General features: G+C 50.5%; 2 protein-coding genes across 2 annotated transcripts; both read left to right on the top strand.

Annotated features, from left to right (window-relative positions):
• Positions 1–1,444: 1,444 nt before the first annotated feature.
• LOC130374260 (alpha-1,6-mannosyl-glycoprotein 2-beta-N-acetylglucosaminyltransferase) lies at positions 1,445–4,523 on the top strand. The gene is made up of 2 exons (XM_056580929.1): positions 1,445–1,603; positions 1,689–4,523. The coding sequence occupies exon 2, from the start codon at positions 1,934–1,936 to the stop codon at positions 3,194–3,196; it is 1,263 nt and encodes a 420-aa protein (XP_056436904.1). The 5' UTR covers positions 1,445–1,603; positions 1,689–1,933; the 3' UTR covers positions 3,197–4,523.
• Positions 4,524–4,603: 80 nt separating this feature from the next.
• brox (BRO1 domain and CAAX motif containing) lies at positions 4,604–16,272 on the top strand. The gene is made up of 13 exons (XM_056580928.1): positions 4,604–4,699; positions 5,327–5,440; positions 6,449–6,555; positions 7,337–7,433; positions 7,567–7,662; positions 8,174–8,246; positions 8,732–8,837; positions 9,022–9,111; positions 9,902–9,987; positions 10,307–10,388; positions 11,778–11,928; positions 13,331–13,490; positions 14,055–16,272. Exons 2-13 carry the CDS (start codon positions 5,340–5,342, stop codon positions 14,139–14,141), a joined length of 1,236 nt encoding a protein of 411 aa, XP_056436903.1. The 5' UTR covers positions 4,604–4,699; positions 5,327–5,339; the 3' UTR covers positions 14,142–16,272.
• Positions 16,273–16,280: the final 8 nt, after the last annotated feature.

Genomic DNA, 16,280 nt, shown 5'->3' on the forward strand with positions numbered 1-16,280 from the left:
ACTATCTTCTAAACCGTCCCGCTGAACATGATAAGTAAGGCACATTTATTGAAGCAGAACCCTCCGCAAAGGAGTCATTAAAACACTGTAAGAGAAACGTAAAGTAAAGGGGAAGAGGTGTCAGCAGAACAGCTGGATACGTGTCTGTGGGCTGGTGCGTGTCCCAGCTCTATAATAGCGAGACTGCAGCCAACGATTCGGCTTCTCTGAGGGGAAACTTCCTCAAGTATTTCCTGGAGCTCGTTTCATGTTGTCTGGCCTTCAGGACCTCCTCCAGCTGTCTACCTCCTGTCTGGTCCCAGACCAGCTGAGGGGTCTACCTCCTGTCTGGTCCCAGACCAGCTGAGGGGTCTACCTCCTGTCTCAGACAAGCTGACCCTGGTCCCAGACCCAGACCCTGGTCCCAGTCCCAGACCCTGGTCCCAGTCCCAGACCCTGGTCCCAGACCCTGGTCCCAGTCCCAGACCCAGGTCCCAGACCCGGGTCCCGGAGGGGGGGGGTGTCCACACTGAGCTGAGCGGAGGCGTCTGGTGCGTCTCCAGCCATGTGGACCTCAGCCCTGAGCCGGGCGGTCCAGGCCTAATGTAAACACGGCCCTGCGAGCGTCAACACACCAGATCAGTGCTCAAAGTCTGCTGCCGAGGCGTCGGGGTGCTGCCTCAGATCAGCAGGTGACCTCCCTGACTCCCTCAAAGACTCTAGAACGTTCCCCCGCCCGTTTGACCGACGTGGCCGCCGTGGACCAGAGACCAGAGGACCCAGATCTCCTCCAGGCTCTGCCCTTTGGGCAGCAGAGCAGCATGGGAATGTTATCGGCAGTCCCGGGATTTCTGGTTAATTACCGGTCATTATGGGGGTGGTGTGGGGGGAGGTGGTGTTTGAAACAGCCACGGTGTTTTGATGCCAGATGTGGCTAAACACGTTTTGATTGGCCCAGGATACGGGAGGCCTATAGTCACGTTTATTCTGGGTTTTACATCGAACAAAATGTAAAAAAAAATAAAAGAAATAGAAGAATCCCATGATGCACTCTGACTCGTTTGTTTAGTTACTTATTAAGTGACAACTTGACTGAACTCGAAGCCTGCAGGCCGAATACATCTGGGTTACTGGGTCTAGTCCAACCGGAAGTTCAGTTTCACCACCACCGCTCACAGTTCACTTTACATCACCAACACTTACGGCTTAATCCCGGAAACCCTAACTCTAAGACACTTTACATGACATCACTTGCACTAACACTAACCCTGACATGCAGCACTGAGACGCAGGATTTGCGTGAGTGTGAAAAAACGAAGCCTTCTGGCAATCCTTGGTTTGTTTAGTTCTGTTGACTCGGCCGGGAGTCAGCCCCGCGTTCCCGATACCTCACGGGAGGAGGGGAGGAGGGGGGTGGGGGAGGAGGGTAGAAGGTAGGTGGTGGGAGGGTAGGTGAGTAGGAGGTAGCAGAGTAGGAGGGTCGGAGGGTCGGACCAGCGGCTCGCTCGCCTCCCGTTGGCTGCTTTGTACACGTCAGCAGTCGGCGTGCTTCCTGCTGAAGATGGGTCGGACTCCTTCCATCCTCTTCCTGGTTTCCACTTCTCGCTCGTCACACGTCTTTTCGGTGAGTTCAAACTCCGGTAAACATGCTCATGGAGTTACCTTACTACCACTGCTCACCAACACCGCGGACCGGGTTTGTATCACAGGAATCGCACCGCAGAGCAGAAGGAGACGGACCGCTGTGGACCGGCTGGTGAGACGCTGTGGACCGGCTGGTGAGACGCTGTGGAGCCCGCGTCGCTGCTGTCATTCCGGCCTCAGAACTCGGGTGACACAACGTGACCAAGACGGCAAGTTTACCATGAATACCATGAACACGATGTCGATACGAGGGTGAAGCCGAGCCGACAGTCGTGTGTTTAGACCCGGTCTCTGCTGGTCCTCGGCGGTCATGAGGTTCCGTATGGTGCGGCGCAAGGCGCTGGCGCTGCTGGGGGTCTCGCTGGTCATCGGGACGCTGCTGTTCTCCACCCGGGTGCTGTTTCTGTCCGACCCGGAGACAACTGACCCCATCAGCTTCAGAGACAGCCACGTCTCGCAGTCCGAAGAGATGGTCAAACTGAACTTCGCCTCCCCGTCTGAATTGGCTGACTCTGTTTTGAACGCGGATTACCAGCAGTTCGTTTTGAACGCAGACCGGTTCCCGGAGGAGCCCCAGCTGGTGCTGGTGGTCCAGGTCCACAACCGGCCGGACTACCTGCGCCTGCTGGTCAGGTCTCTGGAGAGTGCCGCAGAGGTCCAGGGCTTCCTGGTCATCTTCAGCCACGACTACTTCTCCGAGGAGATCAACTCCATCGTGCAAGGGATCACTTTCTGCAAGGTCATCCAGATCTACTTCCCCTACAGCACCCAGCTCTACCCCGACTCCTTCCCCGGCCACGACCCCAAGGACTGCCCCCGGGACGCGGCCCGGGACCAGGCCGTGAGGTCGGGCTGCCTGAACGCGGAGCACCCCGACTCCTACGGCCACTACCGCGAGGCGGCCATCACTCAGACCAAGCACCACTGGTGGTGGAAGATGCACTTTGTGTGGGAGCGGGTGGGCGCCGTGCAGGGCTACCACGGCTTCGCCGTGTTCCTGGAGGAGGACCACTACCTGCTGCCCGACTTCTACCACCACTACCGCGCCATGGCGGCCTACCGCGCCGCCAGCTGCCCCGACTGCGACGTGCTGGCGCTGGGGAACCACAAGGTGCCGGACGGCGGCTTCGGCGGCCACTCGGACCGGCTGCAGACGGCCAGCTGGGAGTCCACCAAGCACAACATGGGCCTGGCGCTCTCCCGCGAGGTGTACTACAAGCTGATGGGCTGCAACGAGGCCTTCTGCACCTACGACGACTACAACTGGGACTGGACCCTGCAGCACCTGTCGGGGACCTGCATCGCCAAGCCCCTGAAGGTGCTGGCGGCCCTGGGCTCCCGCGTACTCCACACCGGGGACTGCGGCCTCCACCAGAAGAAGGAGGAGTGCAGGCCGGAGCTGGCGGCGCGGCGGGTGGAGGAGGTCCTGCAGCGGGTGAAGGGGAGCCTGTTCCCCGCCTCGCTCTCGCTCAGCGGGGGGGAGAAGGTGGAGCACCGGCCCCACGTCAAGAACGGAGGCTGGGGGGACCTCCGCGACCACGTGCTCTGCAAGAACTATGCCCGGCGCCTCTGAGAACCGCACTCACCTCCACGTGCACGGCCCACCTCCACGTGCACAAGGTGGACATCAGGAGGAGGTTCAGCTTCGTAGTTCTGACTGAAAGTCTTCCAGGGGTCAGACCACCAGATGTTGTCGTGTGTGTGTGTGTGTGTGCGTGTGCGTGCCTGCCTGCCTGTGCGCGTGCGTGTGTGTTATAGAGCTAGATTCCTAGCTTGAGTTTTAGCATCATTCTTAAAACACCAAAGGGGCGCGATTGCCAAAGACTTCTCTTGATTACATTATAGGCCATTTAGTTGTGTTTGATCAGGTTTGGGATGATGAAAAGTGTGCGTGTGTGTGTTTGTGTGTGTGTGTGTGTGTAGGATGCAATTTGAGATTAAACAGCGGATGCCTGTGACAATGCAAATTTATTATTTTGTTATGCAGAAGATGTCCACAATGCGTTCTATTGTGATCCAAAGATAAGTAAATGTTGCTAAACGTGAGAACAGTCTTCAACATGTCCTACTGTGTTACATGGACGCTGTACACAATCGCTTTGGAGAAGATATTAATTTATGAATGTCTGTTTTGGAATGCTTGGCATCAGACCAGAAATACCTGAACCGCCTCCAATCATTGACAAACTATTTTCAGCCTATGGGGTAAAGTTTCTCAACTTAATAGAAGCGTTTGAATAATTCACCAAACGTGCCTTTGTTTGTTGAGGATTAATTACTGTGCCTTAAACTCTTGCTGAGCCATTGAGGGGATGAAAAGTATGCTGACATGTTGACCCACCTTGGGTGAAGTTCTATCAATCGATTGTTTACACCAAACACTTTGGATCGCTTCTGCATTCCATAAAAGATATATGTATATAAATATATATATATGAAATGAACAATGATAAAATGAGTTTATTGACTAAAACATATTCTTCCAACTAAATTTGTTCATCTTTCTAAGAAAATATTTTTGCAAAGCACAATCGTTGTATGTCAACTTTGAGGTTCTGGGGACACTTTGCCTTAGTTGGAGAAGATCCATGATGCCTGGTAGATTGAACAACTGGGTCAAACAAGTTCTCTTTACTTCTGTTCGTCACTAGAATTACATTTTCGCTGCTCTGTTCATGCAATGCTTGTCAAAGTGGGAAAATTAAAATGATTTATTGATATCTGAGTGTGTTTGTCTCATTGGTGTGTACATTTACACATGTTGTTCTATATCTTTATTACGGGCTTGTCTCACAAACAAAGGGAGCGGGTCGGATCCCAGATCCGTTCATCCCGTCCTTACAGTCTGGTATGTTATTGACAGAACCGTCGGGGCTGATCTCAGAGCGTGGTATATATACGGCTTCGACGTCATCTGACCAAACGATCGGCTCTTATTGGTCGAACTCTCTCTTAGCGTTCACTTCCTGATGCGCTCCTATTGGCCAGAGGCTGCCTTTGGTTTATTTCCGGAAGTGAGTTGTTGTTGCTGTCAGACTTCCCGAAGAACCTCTCCGTCTCAGACCCCAGTTTCAAGGTAACGACGACCACCTCCACCTCCCGACACATCCAACCCCCGACCACCTCTACCTCAAGTTTACCGCCTTTAATCCCGCGGTTTCACTTCTTCTCGTCTTTTCATCGCGTTGACGTCTCGAGACGAAGCTAACGCTAGCTATCGCTATAGACTACGTCACGGAGCTCCTCTCCTCCTCCTCCGAACCTCAAGCCTTCAGACACAACGAGCCTCTCTTTAAGATCAGACACAGCGACCCTCCTCTTAACATCTTGACATGCCCATCCGAGTCGGTCGACAGGGTGGCAGTGAGAGAGGAGCCGTGTCTCCAGTCCACCGCGCTCCTCTGAACACCGCCTCACTGAATAACTAGTTTAGGACCAAGTCGCCTTAAAGTATTCATGTCCTGCTGTATCTTTAACAAATCCTTGTATACATTCAACCCACGACGACCGTAGGTCCCCGCTAACACTAGCTGTCAATCACAGAGTATATATAGAGCAGGCGGGGTCGGGATGGCCGGGGAGGAATGCACCTGCCGTACCGTAAGCAGCGGGTCATGTGATGGTGTCATGGGGTGATGTCCAGTGATGATGATGTTCTGTGATGTTGCCCTTTGTTGACGTCCTGTGATGTTCTGGTCCGTAGAGCCCAGTCCAGGATGGCCCACTGGTTCCACCGAAACCCCCTGAAGGCGACGGCCCCGGTCTCCTTCAACTTCTACGGGGTGGCCGGCAGCCCTGCCGCCAACAAGATCTGCAAGTAGGTGACCAGACGGGAGGGTTGGTCCAGGGCCATGGACGGGGAGTGGAGACTGCTCTGGTGGTTCACTAGTCGCTGGGTTCAGCTGCTACTGGACCACAGGGACTCCAAGGCCTTGAGGCTGGTCGGTGGATCTGAACCCCCTATCCATCATCTGTCCCTGTGTCACCTCCCTTGTAGCCCTAAGCTCCTCACCTCCTTACCTCCTACCCTCCTTACCTCCTACCCTCCTTACCTACTACCCTCCTTACCTCCAACCCTCCTTACCTCCTCTCCTCCTACCCTCATACCCTCCTACCCTCATACCCTCCTAACCTCCTAACCCTACCCTCCTCACCTCCTACCATAATAACCCTAACCTCCTTACATCCTACCTTCCTACCCTCCACACCTCCTACCGTCCTCACCTCCTACCCTCCTCACCTCCTACCCTCCTCACCTCCTACCGTCCTCACCTCCTACCCTCCTCACCTCCCACCCCTCCCCTCTGATCTCTGGCCCACTAACCCAGGGCTCACCGTATCAGGCGTTGTTCTTCCAGGGCGGCCCCGCCCTGCCGTGAAGGAGTGGTTTGAGTCCACAGCATGACGTCACACACGCCACAGTCACTCCCCCAGGGCCGTCGCAGCGCCTGATTGGTTGGAATGAGCCCTGAGAGGGAGGGGGGGAATGGCCTTCTTAGCTTCCTCTGCTCCAACTCTGAGAAACAAGAGTCCAACCCCCGTTTGACCCGCTGTGTAATGTTTACCTCTGGTGTTGACACTCTTGGTCGGGACGAAACCATTAACCCCCCTCCACTCGTAGAACAAAGGACCTAATGTTTGGTAGCTAATGATTGGTTGCTACCTTTGGAATATTGAGTAGCTCCTCCCAGTCTTGTGTCTGCTCTCGGAGTGTGCTCAGACTAAGTACAGCAAGTACCGTCTTTCAGCCAGCGCCCCCCTAGGGGGCGCTGGCTGAAAGACGGTACTTGCTGTCCATGTGGTTGATGAACGTTGTGGTCCGCAGCAACCTGAGGACGGACCGTGCGCGGCTGCTGGAGATGTTCACAGACGTCACCTGCAACCCGGACATGATGAAGAACGCCACCGACGCCTACTTCTCCCTGCTCCAAGGTAGAGGCGGGGGGGGTGTGTCTACTATAGATACTCTACTGTAACAGCAACCCTCTGGTGTCAATACAGTAGAGTATCTACAGTAGTCACCAGAGGGGTGTTACAGTAGAGTATCTACAGTAGTCACTAGAGGGGTGTTACAGTGGAGTATCTACAGTAGTCACTAGAGGGGTGTTACAGTAGAGTATCTACAGTAGTCACCAGAGGGGTGTTACAGTAGAGTATCTACAGTAGTCACCAGAGGGGTGTTACAGTAGAGTATCTACAGTAGTCACTAGAGGGGTGTTACAGTAGAGTATCTACAGTAGTCACCAGAGGGGTGTTACAGTGGAGTATCTACAGTAGTCACTAGAGGGGTGTTACAGTGGAGTATCTACAGTGGTCACCAGAGGGGTGTTACAGTAGAGTATCTACAGTAGAGTACACAGGAGTTTGAGGATGTGTTCACTGACTGCTTGTGTATTTCATCACCAATACACTGATGCTTTAAGTTCCAAGGAGGTAGTTTAATGAACCTGTTTCTCTGTCTCCTTCCATGTGGATCAGTAATGGACCTGTTACTCTGTCTCCTGACATGTGGATCAGTAATGAACCTGTTACTCTGTCTCCTGACATGTGGATCAGTAATGGACCTGTTACTGTCTCCTGACATGTGGATCAGTAATGAACCTGTTACTCTGTCTCCTGACATGTGGATCAGTAATGAACCTGTTTCTCTGTCTCCTAACATGTGATCAGTTGTTCTGCCACTAACCGCTGGAGGCTTCTTGCTACTCCCCAGGGTTCATCTCGTCTCTGGACGGGACCACACAGGAGAACAAGATGAGATTCATCCAGAACTTCAAGTGGACCGACACTCTGCAGGGGAACGTCCCAAGGTAGGCTCCTACAGAACCGGACTGTGGTCCCGTGAGACCCCTGAGAACCGGGCCCCCCATGCGTTGGTTCTACTGACCGCCAGAACGGGTCGAACCTGTCTCACCCCCCTCCTCTGAACCCCGTTTCCCACAGTGCGCAACAGGACGCCATCTTCGAGCTGATCTCCATGAGCTACAACGTGGCCATCTGGTACACCAAGTTCGCCTCCCGCATGGCGGGCAAGGAGAAGTAGGTCCTCCCGCCCTCGTATCACCGTTTATATATCATAACATCATCGTTTATCATAGTATCACTGTGTATATATCATAACATCATTGTTTATCATAGTATCACTGTATATATCATAACATCATCGTTTATCATAGTATCACTGTGTATATATCATAACATCATCGTTTATCATAGTATCACTGTGTTTATATCATAACATCATCGTTTATCATAGTATCCTCATACCATCGTGTATATATCATAACATCATCGTTTATCATAGTATCACTGTGTGTATATATCATTACATCATCGTTTATCATAGTATCCTCATGTATTTATCATAACATCATCTTTTATCATAGTATCCTCATCAAATATCACCAAATGTCTTATCACCACATGTCATATCACCATGTAGCATATATACCATGATTGACAGCCTGGGATGTAATGGATGACAATTGTGACCTTGAAACCGTATTTGTGTTAACGTCTCTGATGTCTTGTGTCTTGTCTTGTGTCTTAGTGTAACGGAAGCGGAGGCTAAAGACGTCCATCGAAGCCTGAAGATGGCCGCCGGCATCTTTAAACACCTCAAGGTGAAGACCGCTAGCAGTCATATCACATTAGCTTCATCTACAGTAAAGCTATTCTAGTGATAACTTATTTTAGCTACGGCTACAACAAAGATAGCCCAGTGATAGCTTATTTTAGCTTCTTCTACAGCAAAGATAAGTTAACGAACAATAGCAGCCATTTGATTAGCTTACGCTACAGTATAGATAGCCTAGCTACAGCTTCTATAAGCCTCTACTACAGTAAAGTTAGGGTAACGTGCAACAGCACCTATTAGCTGCTACGGTAAAGATAGCCTAGCGATAGCTACTTTAGCGTCTCCTGCAGTGAGTGAGAGCTTCACTAAAGGGTTGGGTGTCTCCATTCGGGCCTTGGGGGTGCAGACCTCCTCGGTGTGGTGGCCCCAACGACCTCTGGGGGGGGGCAGGGGGGCAGCAGACCGGAAAAAACAGGACCATAACGCAGGTCAGAGGAAGAGTCTATAACGCTGTGCTGGTGTTTTCTACAGGAAGACCAGATCCCCCGCCTCATCACCCCTGCCGAGAAGGGGCGGGACCTGGAGGCCAGGGTGATTGACGCGTACATCATCCAATGCCAGGCGGAGGCACAGGAAGGTAGCTAGCATGTTAGCATCATTAGGTTCGGTATTGGAGTTGGTCCATGGTCCTGGTGTGGTCACATGGGTCCATGGTCCTGGTGTGGTCACATGGGTCCATGGTCCTGGTGTTGGTCACATGGGTCCATGGTCCTGCTGCTGGTCCATGGTCCTAACATGGTTCCCTGGTTCTCGTCTCACAGTGACCATCGCGCGGGCCATCGAGCTGAAGCACAACGCTACGCTGGTCGCCGCCCTGTCCTACGAGACGGCCAACTTCTACCAGAGAGCCAGTGAGTCACCTAACCTCTGACCCTTCTCCCAGGGGAATCGTGATTGGTCGACATTTCTCCCTGTCATCCCTCTCCGAGCTCCTGATTGGCCAGAGCAGAAGTCTGCAGTGGATCATGAGGCATTAGTCCGGCACCAAACGGGAACAGATGTTCCCATAAAACAAATTCCGATTCCATTCCTATTCCTGAACTTAAGTTTCGACTTAAGAGTTCTCTTACGATGACAGCAATAAAGAGTCGGTTCACTTACTGTCTACAATTTTTACTGACGTTTGTAATCTATAATAATACATTTGTATTCTTCTAGTTAGCTCGAACGCCCGGAGATCGGAGGAGGTGACGCGTTTCCCATTCCGACTTTCCACCTCTGACCGTTTTTTGAACGCAAGCATAACACTGTTGTGTTTGTGATGTTGTTTGAGTAGTAAAGGGGTCATGTGTTGTGTCGGATCAGTGCATAGACTTGCGTACTCCCCGTATCGGAACAAATTCACAAACAGGGGCTCTCTGTGTGATATGAATACAATCCTTTTGGCCGCCCGCCTCCTGTGGGACTGCGGGCTGACCCCGCCCTCTAGTGGCCTCCTGTGGGACTGCAGGCTGACCCCGCCCTCTAGTGGCCTCCTGTGGGACTGCAGGCTGACCCCGCCCTCTAGTGGCCTCCTGTGGGACTGCGGGCTGACCCCGCCCTCTAGTGGCCTCCTGTGGGACTGCGGGCTGACCCCGCCCTCTAGTGGCCTCCTGTGGGACTGCGGGCTGACCCTGTTAACCATGCTGCTCTGTTTTCTAGACCAGACGCTTCACACTTTGGAGCCAGAGTGCAGCAACAAGTGGAAGAAATACTTCCAGCTCAAGATGCACTTCTACATGGCTTATGTAAGTTATGGAACCGTTATAGTCCTCCTGTCAGTAACACAACAATTAGTTAGTCTTAGTTAACCCTGTCTCAGTTAACCATGTCTTATTTAACCCTGTCAGTAACACAACAGTAAGTTAACCCTGTCTTAGTCAACCCTGTCTTAGTTAACCCTGTCTTAGTTAACCTGTCGGTACCTCCTGAAGTGTGTTTGAGGGGTTTTAAACCTTCTGGTTGTGTGATTCCCTTGTGTCGCTCTTTATGTGTCTGTTTTGTGTAGCTCTTTTTGTGTCTGTATTGTGTGTGTGTTGTGACTAAAGTGTGCGTGTCTGTCTGCAGGCGTACTGCTACCACGGACAGACGCTGCTGGCCAGCGATAAGTGTGGAGAGGCAATCCGCTCCCTACAGGAGGCAGAGAAGTGTGAGTAACCACGCTAACTATATCCCAGGTTAACCCCGCTAACTATAGCCCAGGTTAACCCCGCTAACTATAGCCCAGGTTAACCCCGCTAACTATAGCCCAGGTTAACCACGCTATCTATAGACCAGGTTAACCATGCTAACTATAGACCAGGTTCAATAGGTTAACCTCGCTAACTATAGCCCAGGTTCAATAGGTTAACTATACCAGGTTAACCATACTAACTATTGACCAGGTTAACCATGCTAACTATAGCTCAGGTTCAATAGGTTAACCACGCTAACTATAGCCCAGGTTCAATAGGTTAACCACGCTGACTATAGACCAGATTCAATAGGTGTTGGTTAATGCTAACTGGTTAATGGTAAATGGTTACTGGTTGTGTCCAAGTTACCAGCGGGCAGAGGAGCTGTATTAATGGTAACTGGTTAACGGTTCTGGTAACTGGTTGACGGTTCTGGTAACTGGCTAATGGTTCTGGTTACTGGTCAATGGTTTTGGTTCCTGGTTGTGTCTAGCCTACCAGTGTGCTGAGGAGCTGTGTAAATGGTTACTGGTTCTGGTCACTGGTTCATTCTAACTGGTTGATGGTCCCAGCCTACCAGCGAGGGGAGGAGCTGTGTTACTGGTTCTGGTTCTGGTTCTGCTACATGTTAGCTGGTTAATGGTCCCAGCCTACCAGCGAGCGGAGGAGCTGTGTTAATGGTTCTGGTTCTGCTACATGTTAACTGGTCGATGGTCCCAGCCTACCAGCGAGCGGAGGAGCTGTGTTAATGGTTCTGGTTCTGCTACATGTTAACTGGTCGATGGTCCCAGCCTACCAGCGAGCGGAGGAGCTGTGTTAATGGTTCTGGTTCTGCTACATGTTAACTGGTCGATGGTCCCAGCCTACCAGCGAGCGGAGGAGCTGTGTTAATGGTTCTGGTTCTGCTACATGTTAACTGGTCGATGGTCCCAGCCTACCAGCGAGCGGAGGAGCTGTGTTAATGGTTCTGGTTCTGCTACATGTTAACTGGTCGATGGTCCCAGCCTACCAGCGAGCGGAGGAGCTGTGTTAATGGTTCTGGTTAATGGTACATGTTAACTGGTCGATGGTCCCAGCCTACCAGCGAGCGGAGGAGCTGTGTTAATGGTTCTGGTTAATGGTACATGTTAACTGGTCGATGGTCCCAGCCTACCAGCGAGCGGAGGAGCTGTGTTAATGGTTCTGGTTAATGGTACATGTTAACTGGTCGATGGTCCCAGCCTACCAGCGAGCGGAGGAGCTGTGTTAATGGTTCTGGTTAATGGTACATGTTAACTGGTCGATGGTCCCAGCCTACCAGCGAGCGGAGGAGCTGTGTTAATGGTTCTGGTTAATGGTACATGTTAACTGGTCGATGGTCCCAGCCTACCAGCGAGCGGAGGAGCTGTGTAAGGAGTACCGGCAGACCAAGGGCCCGGGCTCCACCGCGCGGCCCTCGGAGCAGCTCTTCTTCCTGAAGCTCGGTGCGCTGGTGAAGAACACCCTGGAGAAGTGTCAGCGGGAGAACGGCTTCATGTCAGTACAAACACACGCACACGCACGCACACACGCACACGCACGCACACACGCACACGCACACGCACAACTACATAAACACACACGTACACGTCAGGGTTTCCGCTAGAAAAAAATTGGCGACGGTCATCATGTGACCTGGAAGGATTCATTTTAACGTTTTTTTTTTCTTTCGATATTTGGCGTCTGTGAAGCGTGCCGCTGCCGACTTAAAGTCAAATGTATCGAGAGTGTCTCTGCTGCTTGCAATGCGCATAAGCCTCGTGACTCTTCCTTCCCCAAGGCGGCTTCGCTGAGCAGTCTTTATTAGAGCTTAGGTTGGGCCGGCCCGAGCCCGTGCAAGTTCTGTCCGAGCCCGGCCCGGCCCGACACATTTTTTTTAATACATGTGTAACTTTTTACCCATTTGTTACTTAGGCCTACTCTGCTAAATATACATGTAAGGGATAATGTATAGAACGCCGGTCATTATCGGGAAATTAAACCCGATAGGGGTTTAACCCCCTGAAGGGGCTTATTTTCGATAATGACCGGCGACGTTCTATACATTATCCCGCTTATTACACGGGTTATTGCCAAAACGAAAAAATAACTTCACATGGTGTGCCTTTTTAAAATTTAATCGTTACCAGCATTCGTAGTGTTGATCAGCAGTGAAATAGTCAAAGACGTTGACGTCGCTTAGCAACCGAAGATGCTGGGGTTGACAAGTTACCGGACTACTACCCATGCAAGTGAACGGAGTGTTCCACGCCATTGAGAAGACCCGAGTAATAAAGGCCTATAATATGTCTGTTTATGTCATAGATTTCTCCTCAGATTAGGCCAATAAAGCAATGAATAAAAAAACACAAACGCTCGATCAAAGGCCCGGCCCGACCCGGCTCGAGGATAGTGGTGGGAAATATCGGCCCGACCCACATTGTTTTACATGAATTGGCTAAACAAATGACCACTGTAGCATATTTAAACACAATTCAAATCGTGCAGAGAGAATTATTTCCATTGGTCATTCTGACCGGAGACATTTAGAATTTTCGGGTGTGTGTGTGTGTGTGTGTGTGTGTGTGTGTGTGTGTGTGTGTGTGTGTGTGTGTGTGTGTGTGTGTGTGTGTGTGTGTGTGTGTGTGTGTGTGTGTGTGTGTGTGTGTGTGTGTGTGTGTGTGTGTACACGTGCACACTTACACATAAACTTATGTTGTAATAATTATAAATAATAATAATTTATAAATAATTCCACAAGGTGATGTATTTGATGTTATCATTTTATATAATGGTATTTAATGTTAATAATTATCCTGTAATACCAGCTACTTCCACAAGGTGATATATTTGATGTTATATCATTTTATATAATGTAATATAATGGTATTTAATGTTAATAATTATCCTGTAATACCAGCTACTTCCACAAGGTGCCGGAGGAGGCGCCCCAGCTGGAGCTGAAGGCGAGCTACGGCCTGGCCGAGCCGCTGGCCTTTGAGCTGCCGCCGCTCAGCGAGCAGTGGAGCCCGGAGGTGCTGAACACCTTCGACCTCACCAAGGGGGCCAAGAACGACAAGGTACTGGGCGGCATGCTGCAGGCTGCATGATACATGGTACAACCTCAAGGGTAGGGTGCTAACCAGACAACGACAAGAACCAAAAGGTACTGGGCTGCCTGCTGGATGCTACATGGCCTAGCGTCAAAGTGCTAACCAGACAACACACTGGTACGCTGCGATCTGGGCTGACAGAGTACTGGTGTACTAGTGAACCTCTTCACTGGTCTGTGTGTGTGTGCAGAGTACTAATGAACTGGTGAACTACTTCACTGGCCTGTTTGTGTGTGCAGAGTACTAGTGTACTAGTGAACTACATCACTGGTCTGTTTGTGTGTGCAGAGTACTAGTGGACTAGTGAACTACATCACTGGTCTGTTTGTGTGTGCTGAGTACTAGTGGACTAGTGAACTACCTCACTGGTCTGTTTGTGTGTGCCCGGTGTACTCGAGTTTGTGTGGCAGTGTACTGGTGTACTAGTGAACTGGTTTGTTTGTGTGGCAGTGTACTGGTGTACTAGTGAACTGGTTTGTTTGTGTGGCAGTGAACTGGTGTACTAGTGAACTGGTTTGTTTGTGTGTGCAGGCCAAGGCCAAGCCGGAGGAGGAGGTGAAGCCCATGAAGGAACCAGACCTGAAGCCTCAGAAGGACACCGGCTGTGTGGTCTCCTAGGGTGACCTCTGACCCCTCGGAGCCCGCGTCTCAGCCAATCCCCTTCCTCCAGGAGGGCTCCATCTTGTTTCCCTCCATGGTGGCGCGAGGGCGGTCCATACTGTAATGTTATCCCAGAGCTGGAATCATCTTCTGCTGTCTCCTTTACAACCCACAAAGTAAAAGTCCCCTCCTAGCCTAGCCACGTAGCCTAGCCGCCTAGCCTAGCCTGCTAGTCTAGCCTGCTAGCCTCCTAGCCTAGCATCCTAGCCTAGCCTGCTAGTCTAGCCTGCTAGCCTCCTAGCCTAGCCGCCTAGTCTAGCCTGCTAGTCTAGCCTGCTAGCCTCCTAGCCTAGCATCCTAGCCTAGCATCCTAGCCTAGCATCCTAGCCTAGCCTGCTAGCCTAGCCTGCTAGCCTAGCCTGCTAGTCCTCTCCCAGCCACAGGGGGAGCTCCTGGCCTCAGTCTACAGGGGAGGACTTACACTTTGTGGTCCCAGAACCTCCAGCTCTCTCAGTAAGAGTTACGACCCCTGGTCTTAAGGTAAATAACCCTTAAGGTACCCTTACCCCTGGTCTTAAGGTAGCTCACGCCCCGTAAGATGCCGACTTAGAGTTAAAGAGGTCCAGATGCTGTCGGCCTTGTTCTTCATGGTGAGTGAAGAGAGAGTGTCAGACACTCAGAACTGAACAACACTATTCAAACGATATTACAGATTAGTATTAATATTATCAGCATGCCCTTAACAGAACCTCTGCCCCCCCCCCCCCCCCCCCCCATGCGGTGGGACAATAGCCCACACACCTGCGGCGGTAATGTGTGACCCTGGCTGACCGCAGGTGTGTCCCTATATGATGACCTCATCATGAGCGCCTCATTAAGGATCCTTCAACGATAATCGATAACCGACCTGCCTTCCTGCCCGGTGTCAGCTGAGTGGTGCCACCGGGAACCAAACAGAACCCCGACAACCACCGAGACACGTCTATATGTGGTTTGAATCGTCTCAAAGCATTCAAGCTTCTTTTAAAGTTTTGGTTCTTTTGGATTCTCCTCCTCTGCTGTCTTTCTTTTTATACTCGAGGTAGCATCTCTTATTTAATGATTCTGTTTCCAAACTCGATATAAGTGGGTTACGATGTTGAGTCGTATATTAGTGATGATTTGGGGACTTTGTTATATACCCCCTATTAATATTAGCTTTTTAATGTATTACTCATGTTTAATGATAGATTAGATTTGTTTTTTACACTATACACTAAATGTTACAATATAGCATTGCTTGCCAACCACGTTTCCAGTCCAGCTTGTTTTTTAATTCTCTGGCCACATTTAGTGGTCACCAGCTGTTGCATTACCTGTAGAACTCATTACAATCTTTTTAAGCAGCGTACCCGAGAAACACCTGAAGGTCTCGTTAACAGTCTCGTTAAGCAGAAACACCTGAAGATCTCGTTAAGCAGTATACCTGTAGAAACAACTGAAGATATTGTTAACAGTCTCGTTAAGCAGCACACCTGTAGAAACACCTTGAGGTCTCGCTAAGAGTCGTTAATCAGCGTACCTTTTGAAACACCTGGAGGACTCGTTAATCAGCGTACCTGTAGAAACACCTGGAGGGCTCGTTAACAATCTCGTTAAGCAGCCGGGAAGCACTGCCTCGAATGTATCACAGAGTTCTGCATAATCAAACAATCACAACATATATCTAGAAGTCTAGGCGAGCGGGGAAATGTACATTTTGTATTTATAAGATGATGTCATGTTCTAAGATGTTGTTTAATGGTTGGAAGGGAGAATGTTTAGAAGTGGTGTCCTATAACCCGTAGTGTTCTCAGCCATCGTTCCGCAGTGGGAGCTGTGGCAACACGACAGGACATACTAAATCCTTCTGCTACTTCCTGTTGTGTTTATACATCAGCCTATCAGGTGGCCTTTTGCACTTTGTGTTCAGTTATCTACAGTCATTTGATCTGAAGGAAGTAGAACTCCTAGCACGCCGTGTTGCATCATGGGATGGTTTACAAAACAAAACAAAAAACTTGTTGCCTATGCTGTCAATCATCTTTCATTTTTCACAGTATTTAATGATCAGAATAAGTTGTATTGATCGATTACAATAAAGCTCATTATACGGTTAAAACACGTCTGGCCTCATTC

Source organism: Gadus chalcogrammus, chromosome 21 (assembly GCF_026213295.1).
Source record: "Gadus chalcogrammus isolate NIFS_2021 chromosome 21, NIFS_Gcha_1.0, whole genome shotgun sequence".
In the NCBI taxonomy this organism is placed as follows: Eukaryota; Metazoa; Chordata; class Actinopteri; order Gadiformes; family Gadidae; genus Gadus; species Gadus chalcogrammus.